Source organism: Pollicipes pollicipes, unplaced genomic scaffold, assembly GCF_011947565.3.
Source record: "Pollicipes pollicipes isolate AB1234 unplaced genomic scaffold, Ppol_2.1 Scaffold_7231;HRSCAF=8579_pilon_pilon_pilon, whole genome shotgun sequence".
Classification (NCBI taxonomy): domain Eukaryota; kingdom Metazoa; phylum Arthropoda; class Thecostraca; order Pollicipedomorpha; family Pollicipedidae; genus Pollicipes; species Pollicipes pollicipes.
Window position 1 is genome coordinate 10637377 of NW_023597034.1, and position 20954 is coordinate 10658330.

The 20954-nt window shown below is 51.1% G+C and overlaps 1 protein-coding gene across 1 annotated transcript in view; it reads right to left on the reverse strand.

Moving 5' to 3' along the window:
* The window catches only part of LOC119109274 (nucleolar protein 4-like), a gene marked incomplete in the record, with an annotated part of 21700 nt that extends 7937 nt beyond the window's left edge, over positions 1 to 13763 (reverse strand). Inside the window, 2 exon segments of the mRNA XM_037232869.1 lie at positions 5324 to 5381; positions 13728 to 13763. Coding sequence (XP_037088764.1) covers positions 5324 to 5381; positions 13728 to 13760 — 91 coding nt within the window.
* Positions 13764 to 20954: the final 7191 nt, after the last annotated feature.

A 20954-nucleotide genomic window follows, 5' to 3' on the forward strand; every position in this document is an offset into this window, starting at 1 on the left:
TTTGCAATACCTCTCAGGACGGTTTGTGTTAACTCCTGTATCTGTTTCCAGCCTCCATCCGAGCCCATTCCCGCTCCCCATTCCCGCAACACTGCTGCTGATGATGGCAAAGGGGACGTTGACGAAAGACAGCCCGCTGCAAAAAAGGATGGCTATGCTCGGTTAGTTAGGACAACATTTTGTTTCTATTATTCTACGTTTCTACCCATCAAAGAATTCTGAACCAAAACAGCTGGGCATTTGTTGCAAACCATCTTTCCTAATATGTGATCACCACTATTTGTTCCTGTGTAACCGTTACGTTCCCGATCAAATCATCAGGTGAACCAGCAGCAAAGCGCCACTGAGATTTGATTCCGGTGATCATTAACACGTCCTCGCCGGGCCTCAGATGGCCCTTCGCCCGGCCGGAGAAAGGGCGGATTTCCGCCCCCTCCCCCATGATCTCGGCCCCCAACGGTGGCATGAAACGGAAAGGTATCGACGATACACGGCGAAAGCACGTGTACTTTTTTATCCAGGTTAATGTTGAGGTCACCACAGGTCACGGATAGATCAAGATGCGTGGGTGGGATTAAATAAACATGTTATATTCGGACTGGGAGAAACTGAGGTTTAACGGTAAACATTGAATCTTGAGGCTATGGGGAGCAAAATAAAGCAATTTCTAACTCTTCACGTGGGTCATCAGGTCAAGTATGTGATTATTCTAAAATGGCCCACATGGACAAGGATAACAAATTTTCTTTCGTTTTGCTCGTGACCAAGCTTTTATGGCTGATTTACATTCATGACTATGTGGGGTAACAAAGCACCGAGGTGGGGAGGTAACAAAGCACCGATTGCCATTTTAGGTGACGCGAGGGTCAAGCGTAAGGTCAACTGAAGTCGAATTTTCAAACGCTCAGAATCGAAGAACTCCGTATTTTAACGGGGGCATTGTAACAGTATGTTTTTCAGGTAAGAGCACGTCCAGTGATGACTGACAGGTCAAGATATGCATTTTACTTGTCTTGCACTTCGACGACCTCCGGTCCCCAGTGCTACTTTTGCTGCCCGCGTCGTGCATGAAGGAAGTTCTTATGTTCATCTAGCATCTAATTTAGTACCTTAGTTTGCTTTTCAACATTTTGTTACGTACCACAACGGCCCATTTACGGCCAAAAGATATTTCGCGCGCACCTGAGGTCAAAACAGGTCATTGACCTCGGAACACCTCTGATGACCTTTATTTGATCTTTAATGTCATTAAAGGCTATTTTGACCGTGGGTTCGAATCCAGCGCCTATTTTTACCTTGCAGTCTAACAAACTGCCGACTATGGACCGCATGAATATAAACAGTGACCTGCTGAAGCTTGAGCGCCTGTATTGTTAGTTTGCATCTCACTGATGTTAGGTGCATTGCACGGCAAGTAAATAGCTCATAAGTTGCGCTGCGTGTCGTTTCACTATAACCTGCGATAGAATGTACTTTGTTTTAATTAATACAGTACAAAACATATCCCATTAATCTGAGACTAAAGATGGCGTACGGAACGCGTAATCATGTCTGGTGACTCGTACGGTGATAATCCTGGTGTAACTGACTCGCGGCGAGATATTCATGCCCTGAAAACCTGACGGTTATGTAGAATGCATACGAGCGTCGTCGTGCTATCTGATCAGGATGCTTTTCTCAACATGACGCGACACACGACTGGACCTCAAACTCCCTACAAAGGAGGAAACCCCTTGTTCAGTATTTGCATTACTACCAGTGCCATATCTCCGAAAATAAGATCCCGGTCTTCATGAACAGAAATCAAAAGTTGGTAACTTGATACATGCGGTCAGAAAATGTCTGTCTTACTATCCTTGTGCCCTATGGTGAAAATTCTCCTGTTCGGTGGTCAGTTCTAATCCTTGCAACTTCCCTGCTCCTAGATTTCACCCGGTATGCTCAACCCGCCTCTTCTGGAACGCTTCTCGCCGCTCCGACGATCTACCCTACTGCTACGGAGACGCATCCTGCCACTCCAGCCAGAGTAGTGCGACAACTGACGAGTGGTACAAGGGAGCCAAACTGAACGTTCAGTGGTTGTTGAACGCCTTCGACTGCCTTCTCCACGAAAACCGGCAGATAAGCGGCAGCAAGCGAGCTGTGCTGGTGTGCACCATCTGCGCAGAGCACGAGATGGAGGCAGCCAAGGCTTCGGTAAACGGGCGGGTTTACATAGCCGGCGGCGTTAGAAAGGGCAGCAAGGAGAAACTGATGAGCGTGTTAGATCATATGCACGGAAAATCGCATGCTGCTGCTGTGGATGTGAAAAAACCTGGAGCAGCAGTGGAAAAGCGGAAGCTCGAAACACCCGTGGATGTCCGCCTTAAGAAAACTGCCGCTGGTGTCACCAATACGCTTCTGGAGCTCGCCGTTGCTGTTTACAACGATAGCCTGCACGAAACTCTGGCCGCTTGGTCGCGGCCAGCCCGCTCCCCCGCAGCGAGCCTGGACAGCTACAAACGAGTGTGGTTGGGAAGTGGACCTGCGGCCAACAAAGCCACCTCCTGCAGCTCTTCACTACAGAGATCCGGATATGTGCCGGAAGATGCTCAGCGTCGTTACCAAGTTAGAGCGGGCCAAGATCGGCGCTAAGATTGCGCTGGAGTTATGTACAGCCTACAGGTCGACGGAAGTATGGACCGTCAGCAGCAAGACAACAAATCTGTCACTGCCAGAATGATCGATGCTGACGCTGAGCTGCAGGCCTGCATTCTAAGCGTGGTGCAACCGGAAGAAGATGGCGCAAAAGGTCTACTAGAGGCGGTCAAAACTGCTGTTGAAGGGCTGGATCTGCCTCTCGACACGCTGGTTGGCTTGACCACGGACGGAGAGATCGCCAACACGGGTCGCAGCAGCGGTCTCTGGAAAAGGCTCAGTGGTCTGCTGGGACGTGACCTGATCACCATCTGGTGCGTGTGTCACAGGAGTGACCTAGCTCGAGAGGGTGTGGAGAAGGCGGTATCGGAGATCCTGCACTGGAAGATGGACCTGTGTGCTGTAATAACGCACTTCCAAACATCAAAGTCCAGGAACAAAAAGCTCCGCGAGAGCAGCGAGAAGGTGGTCACTTTCCCCTAGCACTTCGAGGTCCGTTTCGCCGAGCACCTGCTGTCGTCAATCAACGCTGTCCTGACGAACCTAGCGGCGTGTAGAGAAGTATGGTAGGAGACAGCAGCAAAAGGCAGCAAGAATGAGAAGGCTGAAGCCTAGGGTTTTATCAGGAAATGGGCCGCGGACGGCCGCGCACCCCGCGTGACGAACGTCATGGCCGACATCTGCGGAATTTTCTGCCACCTGCAGAAAAATTCCAGCGCAGGGACCTGGTGCTACCAGATGTGCTGGAGGCCCGCAATGTTGCGCTGCTGCAGCTGGAGTTGATGAAAGAGCTTGCTTGGCATCCGGGCTGTTTGGCAGAGAGCGTGGCCTAGCTCACAAGAGAACTGTGACCAGTGGCGCAAGATGAACGACGCCAGAGACCGGCATTCTGGCATGAAAGGCAGGCTGGCGGCGATGACCAAAAACGCTAAAGGCGTCTGCAAGCAACTCTTGTCGTCGCTCCTGTGCGTCACCCCGCACAGCATGGGCACCGAGCGCGCCGTGTCGCACTAAAACACTGTGCGCAGCAGCCATCGCCTGGGCATGCGTCTGGCGTCTGTCAATGGTGAATGACCGACTTGTCATCAGTGTCAACTGCTTCGGCACCGCGAGGTTTGACCCGCGTCCGGCGGTGGCGGCCTTCCTGGCAAACAGACAGGCGCAACCGTCGGCCGGACCCGGAGGAGTACAAGCAGCGTGAATATGCCAAGTTCTTCCGCTCCGAGGGATCACTGTAAAGTGTACTGGGTCACGTTGGGAGCACGCGCGTCAGCGAACTGTGACGTCATGGAAGCTGTTTAGTTCCAGTCTGACCATGGCCGCCTGCAATACTTGTGAATGACCTACTTCTGACTTTTCCTTCGATTGTTTCCAGCTTTGGTGCCACTCTTGGCGTGATTTGCTTCATTGTTATCCAATTGTCAACAGTTCATGTGCCATGACGCACGGTCATGCGCATGACACAGGATGTACATAAAGAAAAGCCGTCCTGGGTAAAACTGCCTGTTGTTTAACCATTAAGACAACGAGCTCAGACAGGTCATAAGTCAAGTGTGGTGAGCTTGTAAAACAGCTTGGAAATATTGAATCCCGATACACGACATCTATATCTATCATAGGAGCTTCGGAGCCTCCGCAAGGTGGCATAGGCGTCCGATGTCCTAAGTCTGCATTCATCCATTACCATGCGTTTCCGTCGAGACGTGAAGCCGCATTGCTGAACATGAGTTAAGTGATATGCATCGTGCAGGCTATCGTTGTATTCAGATCGATTACTACATAAAAGCTTATCAGCGGTTCCAGTGTTTGCGGAAGAAGTAAAGCAAAGGTATATTGTGGAGATAATTGAAGCGCAGCAAACGTGTCTCGTTTGTGTTCAGCTGAGAGTTCCGGGTAAAATAACCTGAAACGGAGATATCTTCGAAGTTATTTCACTTCGTCATTGATTTGGACGATCCTTCTGGGGGGCGGAGTCTCCTGCAATGCCTTTGGCGGGGCCTGGGCCCCACCAACATTTTTGGAGAACCTCCACCCATAGTTGTTGCACTGATTTTCCAGTCGGTGCTATCTTAGAAATTCAGCGAAATCGGCTGAGAAGTTTACTTAATGGGGGCTGGGGCTATGATAATTTTGGGGATTGACCCCCCCCCCCCCCCCCCCCAGTGACAATTCCTTATCCGAGGCAGTGATCTCATGTCTACTAATGATGTCAGCCGTTTAGTCTCACTCCTCTGATCTCAGGTCAATACACCCTTGAAGAATATTGTGGCGGATAATTCTACGATACGTTGTCCAGGGGACCTCTGACCCCCCAAAATACCACGGACCCGTTACGCCTTCTTGGTAGTTGTTCTTATAACGTCCTTGGCTTCGAACTAACGGTGCGGTTATTTCAAGTTCATGTAGCAGCGGTCGATTCTTAAAACGCTATGTCATATCCATGATTGTCATGCTTGTGAGCCATTTGTGAGCTTGTGATTTAGTACGTACTGATGCTGACGCAGGTACACATACTTCAATCATTATTACATGCATGCTCGTTGAAACACACCACACATGCCTAAATCGCCATTACCTTAAATTATTCATCAGTTGGCATCAGATCAGTGTCAACGACAGCAAGCAAGCATATAACGTTTCAGACTTATCGCTTCTCGTTCGCGTATCGTAGTTATCTATAACTCACCACCTTTCTGTATGGAGAGTTCATCAAATATCGCCTGGCTTCTTTGGTGTTCCTTTTCCTGCAACATGGAGAGAGATATATATCGTTGAGGCTGTACAAATAGGTTTTGTTCCTCCTATACCACGGATACAAATCACGATTAGTGATAGACACGAAGGTTTGGAGCTAACGAGTTAGTCATTCGACAGCCTCCGCCATATCAAGGCTATTCTCAGACTTTCACTGATTAACTGTGAAATCAGCAGTCATTATTGAAGTATGATTGACGATCTAAAGACCTGCTGTGTGTAGGACCAATCAGAGAACGAGCGAGACCTCTCGGTAAAGATCGTCACACTCATCTGCGTTTGCTATACGCAAGCCGTCACGATGCAGTTAAAATCGTTTTATGCGGACTTGACTTCCGCCCGCCGGCCTGATATATCGTCATCCAATTGGCCACTAGGCATGGATTGCGGGCACCACAGGTACGACCTTTAGTTCACACAGATGTGATTTCAAACATGGCCATAACACAGTTGTTTTGTTACTTACCAGAACTATGCGCTCAATAATGGCGGATAGACTATGTTTTTGAGGTCGTCCATTAGGCCGGCGCACCAGGCAACGATTCATCTCCCACGACAGGGGCATTTTCAATAACTGCTTCCCTCGCTCAAACTGCGCACACCCCAATACATATTACAACCATGGATCAATAGTTCTGCAACCTTATATTTAGCCTCGAGACTAATCGCAATCTGCTGACTATGGTTGCCCCGTCTACACACGCCCCGCTCAACAACCCTGCGCTCTCTGCCTCTACTCGCGCGTCGGTCGCATTTTTTGTGACCACGTGATCAGCCTCGTGCTCCAAACGCCGCAACAATGGCAGGCCTGCAGGCAGCGCGCGCGCACGCACGCGCAGCGCAGCACGCGCTGCTGGCGTCTGAGTGGCCGCACGTGGTTATGGAGACGCCACGGGAGGTCATTTCCACAAGACGTGCGAACAGTGGAAAAAACCTCATGTGGCAAGTAAAAACGTCCTTAACGCGCCGCGAGAACACCCATACGGGCGTACAACACGTAGGTCACGAGGAACTGTGGTGGTATATTTCCATGCTGCGGTGAAAGCACTTGGATGGCCTAGTCTGCTAGGCACGCTGTTAATCTAATTTAATCGTGGGTACTGCGCAATGTAAGCGGCGTAGGTTTTTTGCATATTACAACATGAATAGACATCACGATCTGCAACAAAGGTGAAGATTTAGGGCACGGCGTTTTGAGCACTTGGCGGACATTTCACCGACGTCAACGGTCTTTTCAATATTTCACTTCTTCAATTGCAAGTGTTCAAATCGATCGCACAGGATCATCTAGAAACAAGCTTGTATCAACCATCCTTCAATGAACTTATTTGCAACATAAGTAACTACATCTGTCATTGGCTTTGCCCCCAGCTGATTGTAGCATGGAATTACGTCAGATCACATGACGTGGAGAACCGCCGCCCACAGGTGCTGGAGTTCCAGCGCACGATGCTGATGGTCAGCAGAGACTGGTCGGGTGGGCATCCCCTGCAGTCAGCTCGAGGCACGCGTCATCCGTCCTTGAGATTGCCTATGTGTTCTCCACGATAAAAATGCGGCGCGGCCACTACTCCACCGAAGACCGATTAGGACAGTGCCACTCAGGTATTGTACTGGATGAGTCGTTGGTAGCCTGTGAGACGCACATTCTGTGCGCCTGTCTCGCTTACAGCTTTTCCGTCGTCAGAATCAGGATACTGACATTCTGCATCCAGCAAATAACAAAAAGCGCTTAGGCGCATGTGTTTAAAGACGTAGCCAAAGTGGTGCGGCTGATGGAGCTTTAGCCACACCCCGCTTCCTGCCAGGTTCGAGTGAAGTTTTTGACCACGGCACCACTGAACATGTTTCCGGAATCTGGTGACCAGGGCAACTATTTTGGCTTTACGCATCACCAACACTGCCATGTGCAGTAACATGTAGAACCCAACGGCCGTAATTTGCTAACAATACCGGCGGATAACCGAGCGAATATGTACGGTACGCAGCTGAAACAAATGTTAAAGCCACCAAGGCAAACCAGCATTGATAAGCTCATTGATACTATAGGTATTGTACCTGTTAGCATTTGTCAGGCCTGTTGGTTTGTTCGCAGTGCGCAGGTAATTTAATGGGGCTGAGACTCGCTCCCAAAATTAAGGCCCTCCTTGCAAATCATGCTAGCATATTCGGTCGCAAATTCTGGCTGCACCCCTGCGTGCAGTCTGCCGGTTTTCATCAATGTCGAAGGTTTAAAAGGTCGGAGTCAAGCCAAAGGTGGAGGGGTCAGGTCAAGTATCGTCGGCGGGACCATAATTGGAGTTTTGCTCTCAGAGTCGGGATAGTTTTGAATCGTTTCCCGAGCCTATTTCCATGCAACGTCATATTGGGCCCAAAGTAAATGTTCCAAAATTTTGGGGATGTAGTCACGTCCTAAGAAATTTCCATTTTCCAATAAAATTTTCGTCCATGGGGTGGGTTTCAGGCGAAAGGGTGGCCAGGAATATAACTGGCGTACATTGAAGTAGACATTGCGCAATAAGGTCGGTCGAAACAAAATGTCACCACCGGATAATTCCAGCGGCTAGTTCAGGATACGCGTTGATCCTCTAGGTAACCGCATACCAAAAACTAGCTTCCTGGGATAATAGCTGATGATCGCTTTTCAGTAACAGTTTACCTCTGCAGGAGGGTTTCAGGCCTTGCCGTCACCAATAAAAAGCAGCTGCCATGGCTACACACGATCTTAACAGCAAAAACAGTTGTATTCGACGCTGACGCGGACAGACAACTCCACATGCTCATATTCCATGAGCAGATTGGCCGGTTTGTTCACACAGACCTTTCGATCATGCCTTTGGGCCAGGGCAGGTCGCATAAGAGTTTAAAGGATCATTGCCGCCGATGACCAGCGATCAGTTACTTTTAATCAGGCATATGTCTGTTACGTCTGTGTATGAGGGTCATAATATGTCGGTTCACTCCACTGTCAAACGTTTAACTGAGTGTTTCGGGAGACTAGAAATGCAACTTCCATTGCGAGTGATTGCTGACATTCGCCCACTTCCTCACTATATTAAACAAACTCCCGGCGCACATTCGTGCCCTGCTGGCATTGCCACAGAACGGCAACCGAACTGTTTGACAGGTTAGATACAATGCAAATATCGCATACTTAATTTCCTTTTCGTTGTTCAGTCATTTCGGCTGACTTTTTCAGTTAGGATCGTGGGATGTTACCGATAATCCCGCTCATATTTGGTTATGTACTATATATTTTCGCTGCCGCGCTGTTTGTAACGATAGCGGGGGAAAACGTTTTTATCAATACAACCATCACTGGCGTGAATTTTTCTTCTTTGACAATGACCATGTTTCGTTTTCGTTTCGCGGGCTCCGTGCCATTGAATGGGGCACGCTGTCATGACGCTCGATGGGTATACTACTAAGCAGGTATTCTTTACATTCTTCATGACAGGAGAGACACGTTGACAGCCGTATCACTGCCTGGATAACGGCAAAAATGTATGAATACATTCCACGACTTTGTTTGGGTAAGGTATGAAGGGAATGGGCGAGTGCCTGCAAACCAGTTTCATCTTCAGACATTTCTATACCCCCCTAATCACTCAGCAAACGCTTGATATAACCAGCAGGACACTACAGCCCTCGTATACCAGCATGGGAAAAGGAAAATACGGCGGCTGTCTGTGCCTCGTGTTCGCAAATCACTTGTATGTCTCATTTGGCCCACCCTGGTCCAAAAGTACAACTCAAAGGCCTGAATAAATATATTAGCTTACACGTGGAAGGGGCCCATACGAAGTTGTCTGTTGCAACAACGTCCAATATAGCAGTTTGTTGGTGTCCGGATGGTGAATTCCACCCCCTTATGTTTTGGTGACTGCAACGCCCGAAGCCCCTGCAGAGAAAACTTCAACTCACAAGCGCCACGCCCGGCGGTTATGCCAGGGAAGCAGCTTTTCCCCGTTATCCCAGGTGGCCAGTTTTTTCCAGTTATCCCAGGGAGCCAGCCTCCATTATCTAAAAAGTCAACACGCTAGTTCCCGCAACTATCTAAGAGAAACGACATCTTCGGTCCACTTTATTAGTTATCACACGATGGGCGTTCGCGGTTCCATGTTTTGGCTGCAGTACTGGTGAGAGAAAATACAATGGTATCCATGGAGACAGCGTTTGAACGCTATCCCGTGTATTCAAAATTACGTGAGTTGTTGGGTGCATTTGCGAGAAACATTATGCATATAGAAAAGACAGTAGTCATAGCCTTATTCCTCATAGAAAAACCAGCAGAATGGAGATGTAGATGCGTTCATGTTCCGGCAACATGCCTTTATCAAAACGAATAGCGATTCGTTTCCATAATGGCATGCTGCCGAAATAGCAACGCATCTCTATATCAGTTCTTCAGGTTCGTCTATGATGAATAAGCCTATTACTGCTGTCTTGTCTTAGTGTCTTAGCTATTCCATTGATACAATTGTAGCGTCGACAACTCCACCAATCAGTGCAGTCCTCGGCGGAATGACGCGGGGGCCGTTAGCTGACAGCTGTTGCACGCGCGGAGCAATCCCATTGTCCGAGACCTGAAACGGCTCGACCTGTAACCCCATGTCGTGCAGCACACTGTGTCAAACCTCAGGGCGCGACGCGCCGTGGGAGAAATGAAGCGCATGATTCTATCCTCCATCCGCGAACATAAGGATCATTAAATACAGTGACACCGCGTCGATGGTTTGCAGGACCCCAATATGAACACAGCACGGATAGCCATTTGTCGCAGTTGTTGGGCGTCGTCTTAACACACGTGTATGGTTGCCAAATTGAGAAATGAGTCAGCCGCCAAATGTGGGGAATTTCATGCACATTGCTAAGAGGATTGAGTGCTCGGTTGCAGTCTGTCGCTTCTCCCCGTATTCGGATTACTTTGTAGTTGGTGAAACCAGCGAAGCCGCAGTTTGTTTAAATAGCTTCAGATAACATTGTTGATAAGTGGCAAATCAGTAATACTGCTTCAGGCCAGCGTACACAGCGCATACAATGCAACACAAAAAAAATGTTGGCAATGCTACACCGTACTCAGGTACAAAGGAACACACCTAGCTAAAGAGGATAACCACAAGCAGCCCAGAACTGCACCAGAGACTATTAAATAGGACCAGACACATTCATGTAAATCACTGGGCCGCAGGAGCTGCTGCATCAGTGAGTACCCACACACTTAACCACGCACTAATGCCCTGGACTAGCACGGATACACCGCTCCCATCCTACCAGAACTCACACCAGACAGCGCCACAGTTCGCCTGCTCTCAGATCCGCGGGGAGTTTCAGCGGTTCCATCGCTGATGCCAAGTTGGAAGCGGGGTTATCCGACTTTGAGACATTTCTTTCCATGAAGCGCTTTAGGCGAGATATAAATATCGCAAAGCTGTCGAGGCGTCGTCCCCCCTGTCACCCTCCCCGTCGCGAGTCCCGTGCCAGGTCTCCATTCCTACGCCTTCACCCCACACCCGACCCCACCCACCAACCGCGAGCCGCCGCCGCTCCCCCTCCAACAGCTCCCCAGAAGCCGCTGTACGTCGGCAGCGCGTGCCGGTAACGGCACGCGCTGCCGACGGCGCCGCCGCGGACCGAGTGCACGCCGGCAGGGGGCCTGCGCGACAGCGCAATGCCCCAGCACACACACATACACCCACCTGTTGCAAGCCGGCCGCGCGGCGGCGCTGGCTGTGCCGCGGGACTGACAGGGCTGACAGACAGCGAACTGGTGCCGAGGGGGCCTGGGGAGAGGCTGAGGAGGCGCCGGCCTGGGGGTGGGGACAGGGACCGCCTGGGGAGCGGCTCACCAGAGAGAGGGACTGAGGAGGGGACCGCCCGGGAAGGGCTGGGGTCTGGGGTGGTGCAGGTCTGGGAGAGGCTGGGGAGAGGCCGGCTGGGGGAGGCTGGGAAGGGGACCACCTGGGAGGTCTGAGGAGGGGCTTGAGTGGTGCAGGCCTGGCAGAAACTGTGGAGGTGCCGAGGAGGTGGCGAGCTGGGAGGAACAAGGGAGGCACTGGCTGTTCTGCGAGGGCTGAAAGGGCTGACAGATAGGGGACTGATGCCGAGGGAGGCCTCGGAGAGGCCGGGGAGAGCGGGCCTGGGGCGGGCTGGAAGGAACTTGGGAGGTGCCGGGCTGGGAGGAGCTGTAGATACGCGGAGCTGGTAGGGATTGAGGAAGGACTGGGGGCGGAGGAGGGGGGGGGGGGGGGGGGCTGTCCGCCTAAGGAGCTGGGAGGCGTGGGCCTGAGAGTGGCTGGGGAGGGACTGGGGTGGTGCGGACCTGGGAGGGGCTGGGGAGGGGTTGGCCTGAGAGGAACCGAGGAGCGGGGGGCACAGACCTCGAGCGGGACTGGGGTGTAGAGAGGAGGCAGGGGCTTGCGAACGACAGGGTCGGGGCAGAAAGTAGGAGTCACGCGCCTGACTTGGGGTGCGTCTGGCCGGCAGACAATCTCGGAAAATTATCCGGAATGCTGGAAAATTTTCCGGATTGGCGTTCGGCACTGCCGTCACGAAAAATTGTCCCAGATATTTTCCGTAGCGAGAGAGAATCGCAGCGAATTTTCAGAGCATGGTCGAGACGGAGAATCTGTTTTCGCTATGTATAGCTGTGACAGTTGGCTGTGGATGGCGCATGGGAGACTAATCTGAGGGATAATTTCTGTACCGGCCCAGTAAAAATGGAGAATCTCCGCGGATGGCTGTCGGAGAGATAATTATTCGTTGAATAATTTTCCCTTGGCCGAACGCGCCCTTGGACTGAGAGGGAGAGGAAGAGGGTGAGAGTCTACGGGGCGCTGGGACTGAGACGGAGACGGAATATGCCGAGGGGGAGAAGACATGATCATGTCAGAGGCCGATTTTTCCAGTGAGTTGTCGAAACCGTGGCATGAAAAAGGAGCTTTTTTAAAGAGTTCTTTGGATTCAAAGACGGATAGTTCTGGGCGGGAATCGGGACAGAAGGGAAGGGCTGGGACAGAGGGAAGGAATGGCACGAAGGGGAGGAGCCCCCCGGATGTTGGGTAGTGCGGGGAGCAACGGAAAGGAAAACGGGTGGCTCTTTTAGCGGTCAAGGCAAAGAGGGGGACGACCCAGGTGGCACTCACGCCCACCTATCCATGAGCACGACAATGCACTAGGGACGGTATTCATTGGGAGGTGGAAAATGAACATCTGCACACCCGTGTAACGTCCTACACCACGTATCGTCACTGTCACGATCTCTCGTGATGCTGATATTCGCTGGGGACTTGCATGCTCCATTGTAGCTGAAATGCCTGTTGTTCATTGCTTGTTGGTACGTCGTTTTAGCTTGGGAAGATCAAGCCTAAGCTGCCGTGAGGACTCTTGTGGGGTGGTGGGTATATATATATATATATATATATATATATATATATATATATATATATATATAGAGAGAGAGAGAGAGAGAGAGAGAGAGATATATATATATATATATATATATATATATATATATATATATATATATATATATCTTGTGTGTGTGTGTGTGTGTGTGTGTGTGTGTGTGTGTGTGTGTGTGTGTGTGTGTGTGTGTGTGTGTGTGTATGTGTGGGGGGGGGGGGAGGGGTGCATGTGTGGCATGTGTGCATGATGGGTGTGGATGGTCGTTGCACGTCGACGGCTCGTTCAATGAGCTCTCAGTGTCTCGAATAATAACGGTTGAGCTTGGTTTGCCCAATGCTTCCAACGATGTTCCGAAAGACGTGACATAAACCCGCATAGGTCACCCTTTACTTTGGGACATACGTCTTGTTTGAAAATCGGTCAACTTCGAAAACTTGGTTGCGGACTCTCGCCAACTTTTCCGTGCGCGCCTGGGAGTGGGTCACGTTCACAGCAGGCCGCAAATCGGTCGACCCCCCGCCGGCCACGGCACCCGAGTCCCTGGCAGAGGTGGCGGGGACGGCTGCCGGGCGGCCGGCCGGGCGCGACACGGTGACCTGGTGACGATCACAAACACTGCGCCAACTCCCCAGAGGCCGACGAAAAGATCGCGTAGCCGCAGCCCAGCCAGTGCGGCGGTGTGTGCCGGCGGCGCGCGCTTTTGACGCGCCGGCAGCGGGATGTTCCCCGGCTTTTGGCCAGCCTCGCGCCGGACGCTGCGGACCGGTCACACCCGGCGGACGCCGGGGGCCGGCCACAGCGGACCCAATCGCGCACGTGAATCACCCGCCAGCGCTATCGCTCATACACGTCCACCACCGCCCTCTGCCCGGCCCAATTCGGCACACGCCAGCGGGCGACCCGCAGCCCGGGGCGCCGAGAGCACTGACCTGCGTCTGCAGAGACGCGTCGTCGGCGTCCATGGCGGCGGGCGTGCGTCGCCGGCGTCGCCGGCGGCCGGACGCGCTGTGTGCCGGCCGGCGGCGGCGGCGGCGGGCCGGGGCCGCGCCAGACACAGGGGTGGAGGTGCAGTATTGATCGGGCCCGTGACGTCAGGCGCGCCCGGCCCGCCGCGCCGGCCGCCGACCCGCCGGCCGCAGCGTAACAAGTGGCTGGCCGGGCCGCAGCGGCCCGCGGGGAGGGGAGCCCCCGCCCCCGCCCCTGCCGCGCCGCTGCTCCTGCGCTCCCCGCACGGCGACGGCGAGGGTGTGACGGGCCGCGCGGCCAGTCCCATCGGCGGCGAGGGGGCGGGGAGGCGTCGCTGGCCTCGGCGCCAGCACTGAGCCGCGGGCGTTCGGTGGTGGGTAGAAGCGCTCGGCAGTCTCCGAAGCGCCATCATCGGTGGTCATTCCACTCGAAGCGTAATGATACGTTAAAGAAAGCTGTAGTGATGACCACATTTCGGGCTTCGGCAGCACACTGGCCATGTCATCACCCGCTTTACGAGCCGACAGGAGTTACATGATCTGTAAATGAACGATCCAACGCCTCAAGGCTAAACGTCGCTAAACGTATCAATGATTCGTTCCAGTCAAGGCAAATAAATAACATTCGATCTTTTTACGGCGCTATTCATTTTACGCTAACAAACTGGTGAGGGGAACTGCATTCGTCGACAAGAAGCCCATATCAATAGTCTCGTGCTTCCACCCCGCGAGCCAAGACTGGATTCGCGTCGTAAATGTGAACGAGGTCCCATCCCAGCGAGAAAAAAGAGCGCAAAATCTCTTACTGCCCTTTGGTAAGCAGCACAATTTCGGCTGCCTTGTGAAACAGCCAAGGTTGTAACTGATGCTGTGCTTTGATTTATCTAATTAATTTAACTGATGACATTTTGAAACGGCCATGGCAAAAGGAACAGAGGTGTCGGTAATGCAATCAGCTGCAAATCCAAATCTCCACGAGGCATATATCAACTACGTAAGAAAGTTTCACACCCAGTTACTAGATTCCATCCCTTGAATAACTTTGCATTTCACCGGACATCTTGTCTTCCAATCCAATAATTCGGCAGATTATCTTGTGGCGGCAATGAAACTCGGACTTGACTTTTATTTCACCGTCGTGGATTCGCTTCCGATCTTGACTGGCGGCACGTAAGGCGGATCCGATTCTGGCCCCACGCAGGACAACACAGCTCTGAAACACCTCTAATGCCAACTCCGGCACATATGGCGCAGTTCGGGAATATATCCGACGCTGAGCAGGAATCTCGCCAAATGTCTCGCACTGCAAGCAACGCTATAAGGCTCCAACGCATTGTTTTGGGCATGAGCCCCATGAGAGACTGCAATTACGTGCAACAATTCTCTCTCTCTCTCTCTCTCTCTCTCTCTCTCTCTCTCTCTCTCTCTCTCTCTCTCTCTCTCTCTCTCTCTCTCTCTCTCTCTCTCTCCTCTCTCTCTCTCTCTCTCTCTCTCTCCTCTCTCTCTCTCTCTCTCTCTCTCTCTCCTCTCTCTCTCTCTCTCTCTCTCTCTCTCTCTCTCTCTTCTCTCTCTCCTCTCTCTCTCTCTCTCTCTCTCTCTCTCTCTCTCTCTCCTCTCTCTCTCTCTCTCTCTCTCTCTCTCTCTCTCTCTCTCTTCTCTCTCTCTCTCTTCCTCTCTCTCTCTCTCTCTCTCTCTCTCTCTCTCTCTCTCTCTCTCTCTCTCTCTTCTCTCTCTCTCTCTCTCTCTCCTCTCTTCTCTCTCTCTCTCTCTCTCTCTCTCTCTCTCTCTCTCTCTCTCTCTCTCTCTCTCTCTCTCTCTCTCTCTCTCTCTCTCTCTCCTCTCTCTCTCTCTCCTCTCTCTCTCTCTCTCTCTCTCTCTCTCTCTTCTCTCTCTCTCTCTCTCTCTCTCTCTCTCTCTCTCTCTCTCTCTCTCTCTCTCTCTCTCTCTCTCTCTCTCTCTCTCTCTCTCTCTCTCTCTCTCTCTCTCTCTCTCTCTCTCTCTCTCTCTCTCTCTCTCCTTCTCTCTCTCTCTCTCTCTCTCTCTCTCTCTTCTCTCTCTCTCTCTCTCTCTCTCTCTCTCTCTCTCTCTCTCTCTCTCTCTCTCTCTCTCTCTCTCTCTCTCTCTCTCTCTCTCTCTCTCTCTCTCTCTCTCTCTCTCTCTCTCTCTCTCTCTCTCTCTCTCTCTCTCTCTCTCTCTCTCTCCTCTCTCTCTCTCTCTCTCTCTCTCTCTCTCTCTCTCTCTCTCTCTCTCTCTCTCTCTCTCTCTCTCTCTCTCTCTCTCTCTCTCTCTCTCTCTCTCTCTCTCTCTCTCCTGTGAAAGCTTCTTGCTCCTATTTCTCGGTATACGCCACCACAAGTCCACATTAGAAACAGTTCCTGATATATTCCATGCCAATTAACGACGCGTTTTACAGCACAGCGGCTGCATCTTCAGGAAGAACATGAACATCATACGGGTTTAGCACACACGACGGAGGCAGCACAATACACGGCAAAGCCACATGCAGTGACACGTGGCGCACCCCCAGAGGTAGGAGCCCATTTTACTTCACCACAATTCACGGATGTTTACGGATGTATACATATATATATATATATATATATATATATATATATATATATATACATGTGCAAAGCGCACTTGCATAACCAAACTTTCCACCGCCCCATTACCAGAGCCATATCAGCTAACATCTGCCACGTTTGGGGAGGCTCCGCCATGCCATCCGAACGCCCAGCGCACTAGCCCCACATCTCGCTGCGAGCCTCCACTTTCAATCTGGGCCCTCGGGGGCTACTGGTCTGACGTCATGGCCAGTGACGTCACGCGGCGCTGCCTCGGGTCTGCTGCCAGTGCCGGACGGGCCCCGCTTCACGGCGGCGTTTACCATAGCACGTGCCCTGCCAATCACAAGCGTTTATATGTATCCATACGAATGTGAATCAATGTCAGCAATTAGAAATCACGGCGGATAGGTAAAAAATAAATGAATAAAAAATATGCGATGTAGATCACGCGTGAAATTTCGTGTGCCGGCAGTGCGCTGACATTGTGTTCCAGGGAAATCCTGCACATTCTCCTGGGTCTGTCTGACTGTCTACTCCCTAATTCGGCATCGCGAAAGGGCACTCTTGCTCCGACAAAGGGCACTCTTGCTCCGACAAAGGGCACTCTTGCTCCGACAAAGGGCACTCTTGCTCCGACAAAGGTATTCTCCCGTGGCTGCGACGATTACATGCTTAAAGGTCATAGCTAGAGAGTTACCCGCAGTTTAATCTGCTAAATGCAAGCCGTACCCACTGTCTTGCCGGTTTGCTTTCCGTAGTTTGCAGGACTATCCTGAGCGGCGTCGAAAAATGGCTCCTTCGAAAAGCTTTGTCAGGTTACGAACACGCGATACTTCCAATTCCCCTATTTGTCTTTTCAAAGTCAACCCGGTGCTCGAAGTGGGCGGGCAAACACGATGCTGGCCACACGATGCTGGCCACACTATTTGTACATAGGTCTTCTCAAATACAAATGCACTGGGGTATGTCAAACGCAAGGTGATTTCACCCAGCGAAATATGCGATACGAACGCGTATCGCTACGGAGCCATTTCGGAAGAAGTGGAAAAAAAGAACCTACGAAGAACCTACGAAGAGGTCTCGCAAGAAGTGCTGCCCGCTGAAGTGCAGCGATCGCGTTTGTCGAGAGCCATCTCGGGCTTGCGTCATGTGCCAAGCACCACTCGCTGGGAGGTGAGACTGGCGCTGCCAGAGCCGTCACCGGACCACTGCCACGGGGTCGGCCGGCGGATTCGCAAGGGATTGTTAGAGTTTCGATGATTAATTATCATGGAAGCTGATTTGGTCACCATTTGGATAGAACAAACTTCGACCAAGCGTTTCGCAGGGAACGCTTTGGAATCCGGGTTATTTATAAGGATAGCTTGTTACTAGAATCCGGAACCCACCAACGCCCAGGCCCCATCAGAAGAATTTAGTTCAACGCACGTTTAGCGATAGATCGAGCAAGCCAGTCCAATGCAAACCATTCAGCGGCCATAAGGCCGCTCATTCCAATGACGTCATGGATTCCTGTCCAATCAGACAACTCCTGTGCACCAGCCCTCAAACGCAACCCAACATTATCGGCGATGGCAGCTACAGCCGTCACGTGTCGATGACGTCACGGGACCACGTGTCCTACCGATCAAATCACCAGATGGTGGTTTACATAAGAACACATTGTCATGGGTTAACCGCGGTTCAATGCATGGCTACTCGATATGCGAGCCAGTTCAAGAGGCGATTTTCGCCGCAAGATGCGTATGGAACGCGCCAAGCGATGCTGCGAAACGGCCGTCACCGTCAATGCCGCGAAGCCGCCGTCGGCCTGGTCATTAGTGAAACACACGGTGTGACGGTTGTGACAGCGGCAACACCAACCACCTTCCAAACCGTCAGGGAAGAATCACCTAAGGACGGTTTCGGGACCCAGGTCCACATGTGTGCCATATATGGATCAGTGTATTCGATGCTCTAACACCTAGGTTACGACAGCTGGGTTCAAATTGGCTAGGCTCCCCATAACACGCGGCGTAGACCAGCTATAGAGTGGACGAAAGGCCAATGTATCGGCGTGTACAATTGCTGCGCTCATTAGCACCATCACATCTTGGGGAACCGGGATCGGTGAAGATTTGCCACTGAGGGATCGCAACTGGGCGGACATGTCAACAGAAGTCTGATGTCCGTTGTCCAATGTTTCCCTCAGTCCCTCTGTCTTTGACAACAGTCCCAAGGCCGAGGAAGATAAATTGTTCTGCACACTTCATTGACTTTTCAGGATGTACAAGTTCTGTAGTCACTAGGGGCGGCAACAGCTTGGAGGCCGTGGGGACGCGTTTCCCACGCCTGTTAGACTGTGGTGAGCTGTTCTACCACAACCTCAGAGACGCCCGAAACTGCCGAACACAGGTGCACGCGTTCTAGTGAAGCGAGAATTATGCATCACGCATAGAACGCTCCAAGTATTGACATCAACAACGTTTGCACCGTCGCACAAAAAAGCAGGCTGCGCGCATTATGTGCAAACCCTCTCAATATTTGAGGCTCCTTCGCTACATGTGCAGGGGCGCACCCTCGCAGTTTTAGTTTCTCAACACCTATATTATGTTCTCGGCTGGTGTTGACCAGAGTTGCATGTCTTTGCTTGGGCTAGGAATCATTATTATTGGGGTGCCTCCTTTTGTATTTTTGTCTAAATTTTCCCCTTCCCGCAATATCGAGCCAGGCCTTTGCAGCGTTAAGTTTTGCCCCGAACGCTCCATCAGTCCTTTGGAATATAAGGCACTCAAAATTGGGAAAAGGAAAAAGGTTTAACAAAACAACTTTAAGTTCTCAAACCTTTCAAAGATGTGAAACAACCGGTTTCCTGAGCTTTTTATCAAAATTTCGCAGTAAAACAAAGCCCAAACACCGCTTTCCGATCGTTATGAACCCAGGTGTATCTTGGTAATTAGTGTTCTGGCGAGGCCATACATGTGTTATATCCATCCCACGGCTACGGCTGTGTAGCAATAGTCACGTATTGCTTCGTCCTGGAGGAGTGATTGGTCAGGGCTGTGAATGCTCCATATGTAGGCACCGACATATGCCCGATGACGCTTTCAGGCGCACCACAGGGACAATAAACTAAATTTTTCCTTAAGGGTGTCAAGGCAAGTTAGAAGGTACAAAATGGAGAAGTTAGCACCCATCGCTTTTGAAAGCGTACGTGTGATGCGACTGGAACCGCGAACCTGATCCTGGACCTTTCCAATTGCCAGGTCTTGTACCGCTATGGTGATACTGCAACATGTCTGTTGAGCTTTCGGAATCGTCTGAATGGCATTTTCCTACTACTTGCCCTTTATCTCTGCTGGATGTTCACCGAGCCGTGGAAACGTATGCTCGCCCTACAGGCATAGCAGCGCACCTACCAGCACCAGAACACGCCATCGTACACAAATCATGTGTGCTCCTACGGTCATACAAAAACATTAACAGTTGGGATCAACAAAACAGTAAGCCATATGGCCAAAACCACCCAGCCATATGATCTCATGAAACCAATTAGGACGATAACGGGCGCATCAGTTTTGGAGATTTTACTGAAAAGCTTGGGCGCTGACCTCGGTCACCCAGGGCTCACCTCTTCCCCGTCCTACACAGCTAAAAACGCATGCCGTTATCCTTGATGTCAACAGTCTCGTATCCACAGGCGTCTATTTACATCTTTTTGTGAGGGTCCTGCCCCCTCCCAATTTTGAGGTGCCCCGCCTTCAATGCTGGTTTGAACCCCCAATATTTTGGACTGAAATATCACAACTACTTAGGAAACGGTTGACCATTAAACAGCGGTGATTTTAACTCTTTCTTGTAGTGGCGTCACCATGGAGGGTGAAGCTGGGTGCCTTGAAGCCACAAGTTCAACATTGTGTTCTCAACTGAGGGTTAACTGTAGACACTGGAGTAAGCCACTTTGCGAGTTGGCTTTGTTGTTTGTCAGTTGTAAACCCAGACATTTTTTCGCGCAGCTAAACATGATATTGACGCCACTGACTCTCCGTTGTAAGATCGCATAATACAGCAAAATTGACCTGCAACTAAAGAAATTATTTTGGCGTGGCAACGATAGTGAAGATTATGGGCTCAGTTCAGTTACAAAATGCAAGTCGCGCAGAAAACAAAAATTTTGCCGGGACATATTTTTTAACCTGATTTCGTGCCGAACATGGCTTATCGCTAACACTCTTAACCCACCATCCCATGAATGTAATCCACCTTCAAGAGATGATGTTTGCCCCGGTCCCTAATCCAAAAAGCACGACGGTCCCTAATCCAAAAAGCACGAAAGGACCTTTACCGTGCCACGCGACCACACAACTGCCGGCTACCACTGTGGCCAGGCTGAAACTATCAAACCAACGGCTAAATGGCTGTAGTTGGCGAGCCGCATAAGAACACTTAGTCTGAAGACGAATTTACCACCATACGTTCCACCACATCATGAATGTGGTCAGCATAACTTCAGCACTCTACCGAAGTTGGACTTCCGCTACGACAATTGGTCTCTGAGCAGCAATATACGCTCATTTTGTGATGACTTACACATAATAGCTAACGGGCTCGTAGAAAGGCGAATTGGCTTCGAGGTACAACGGTT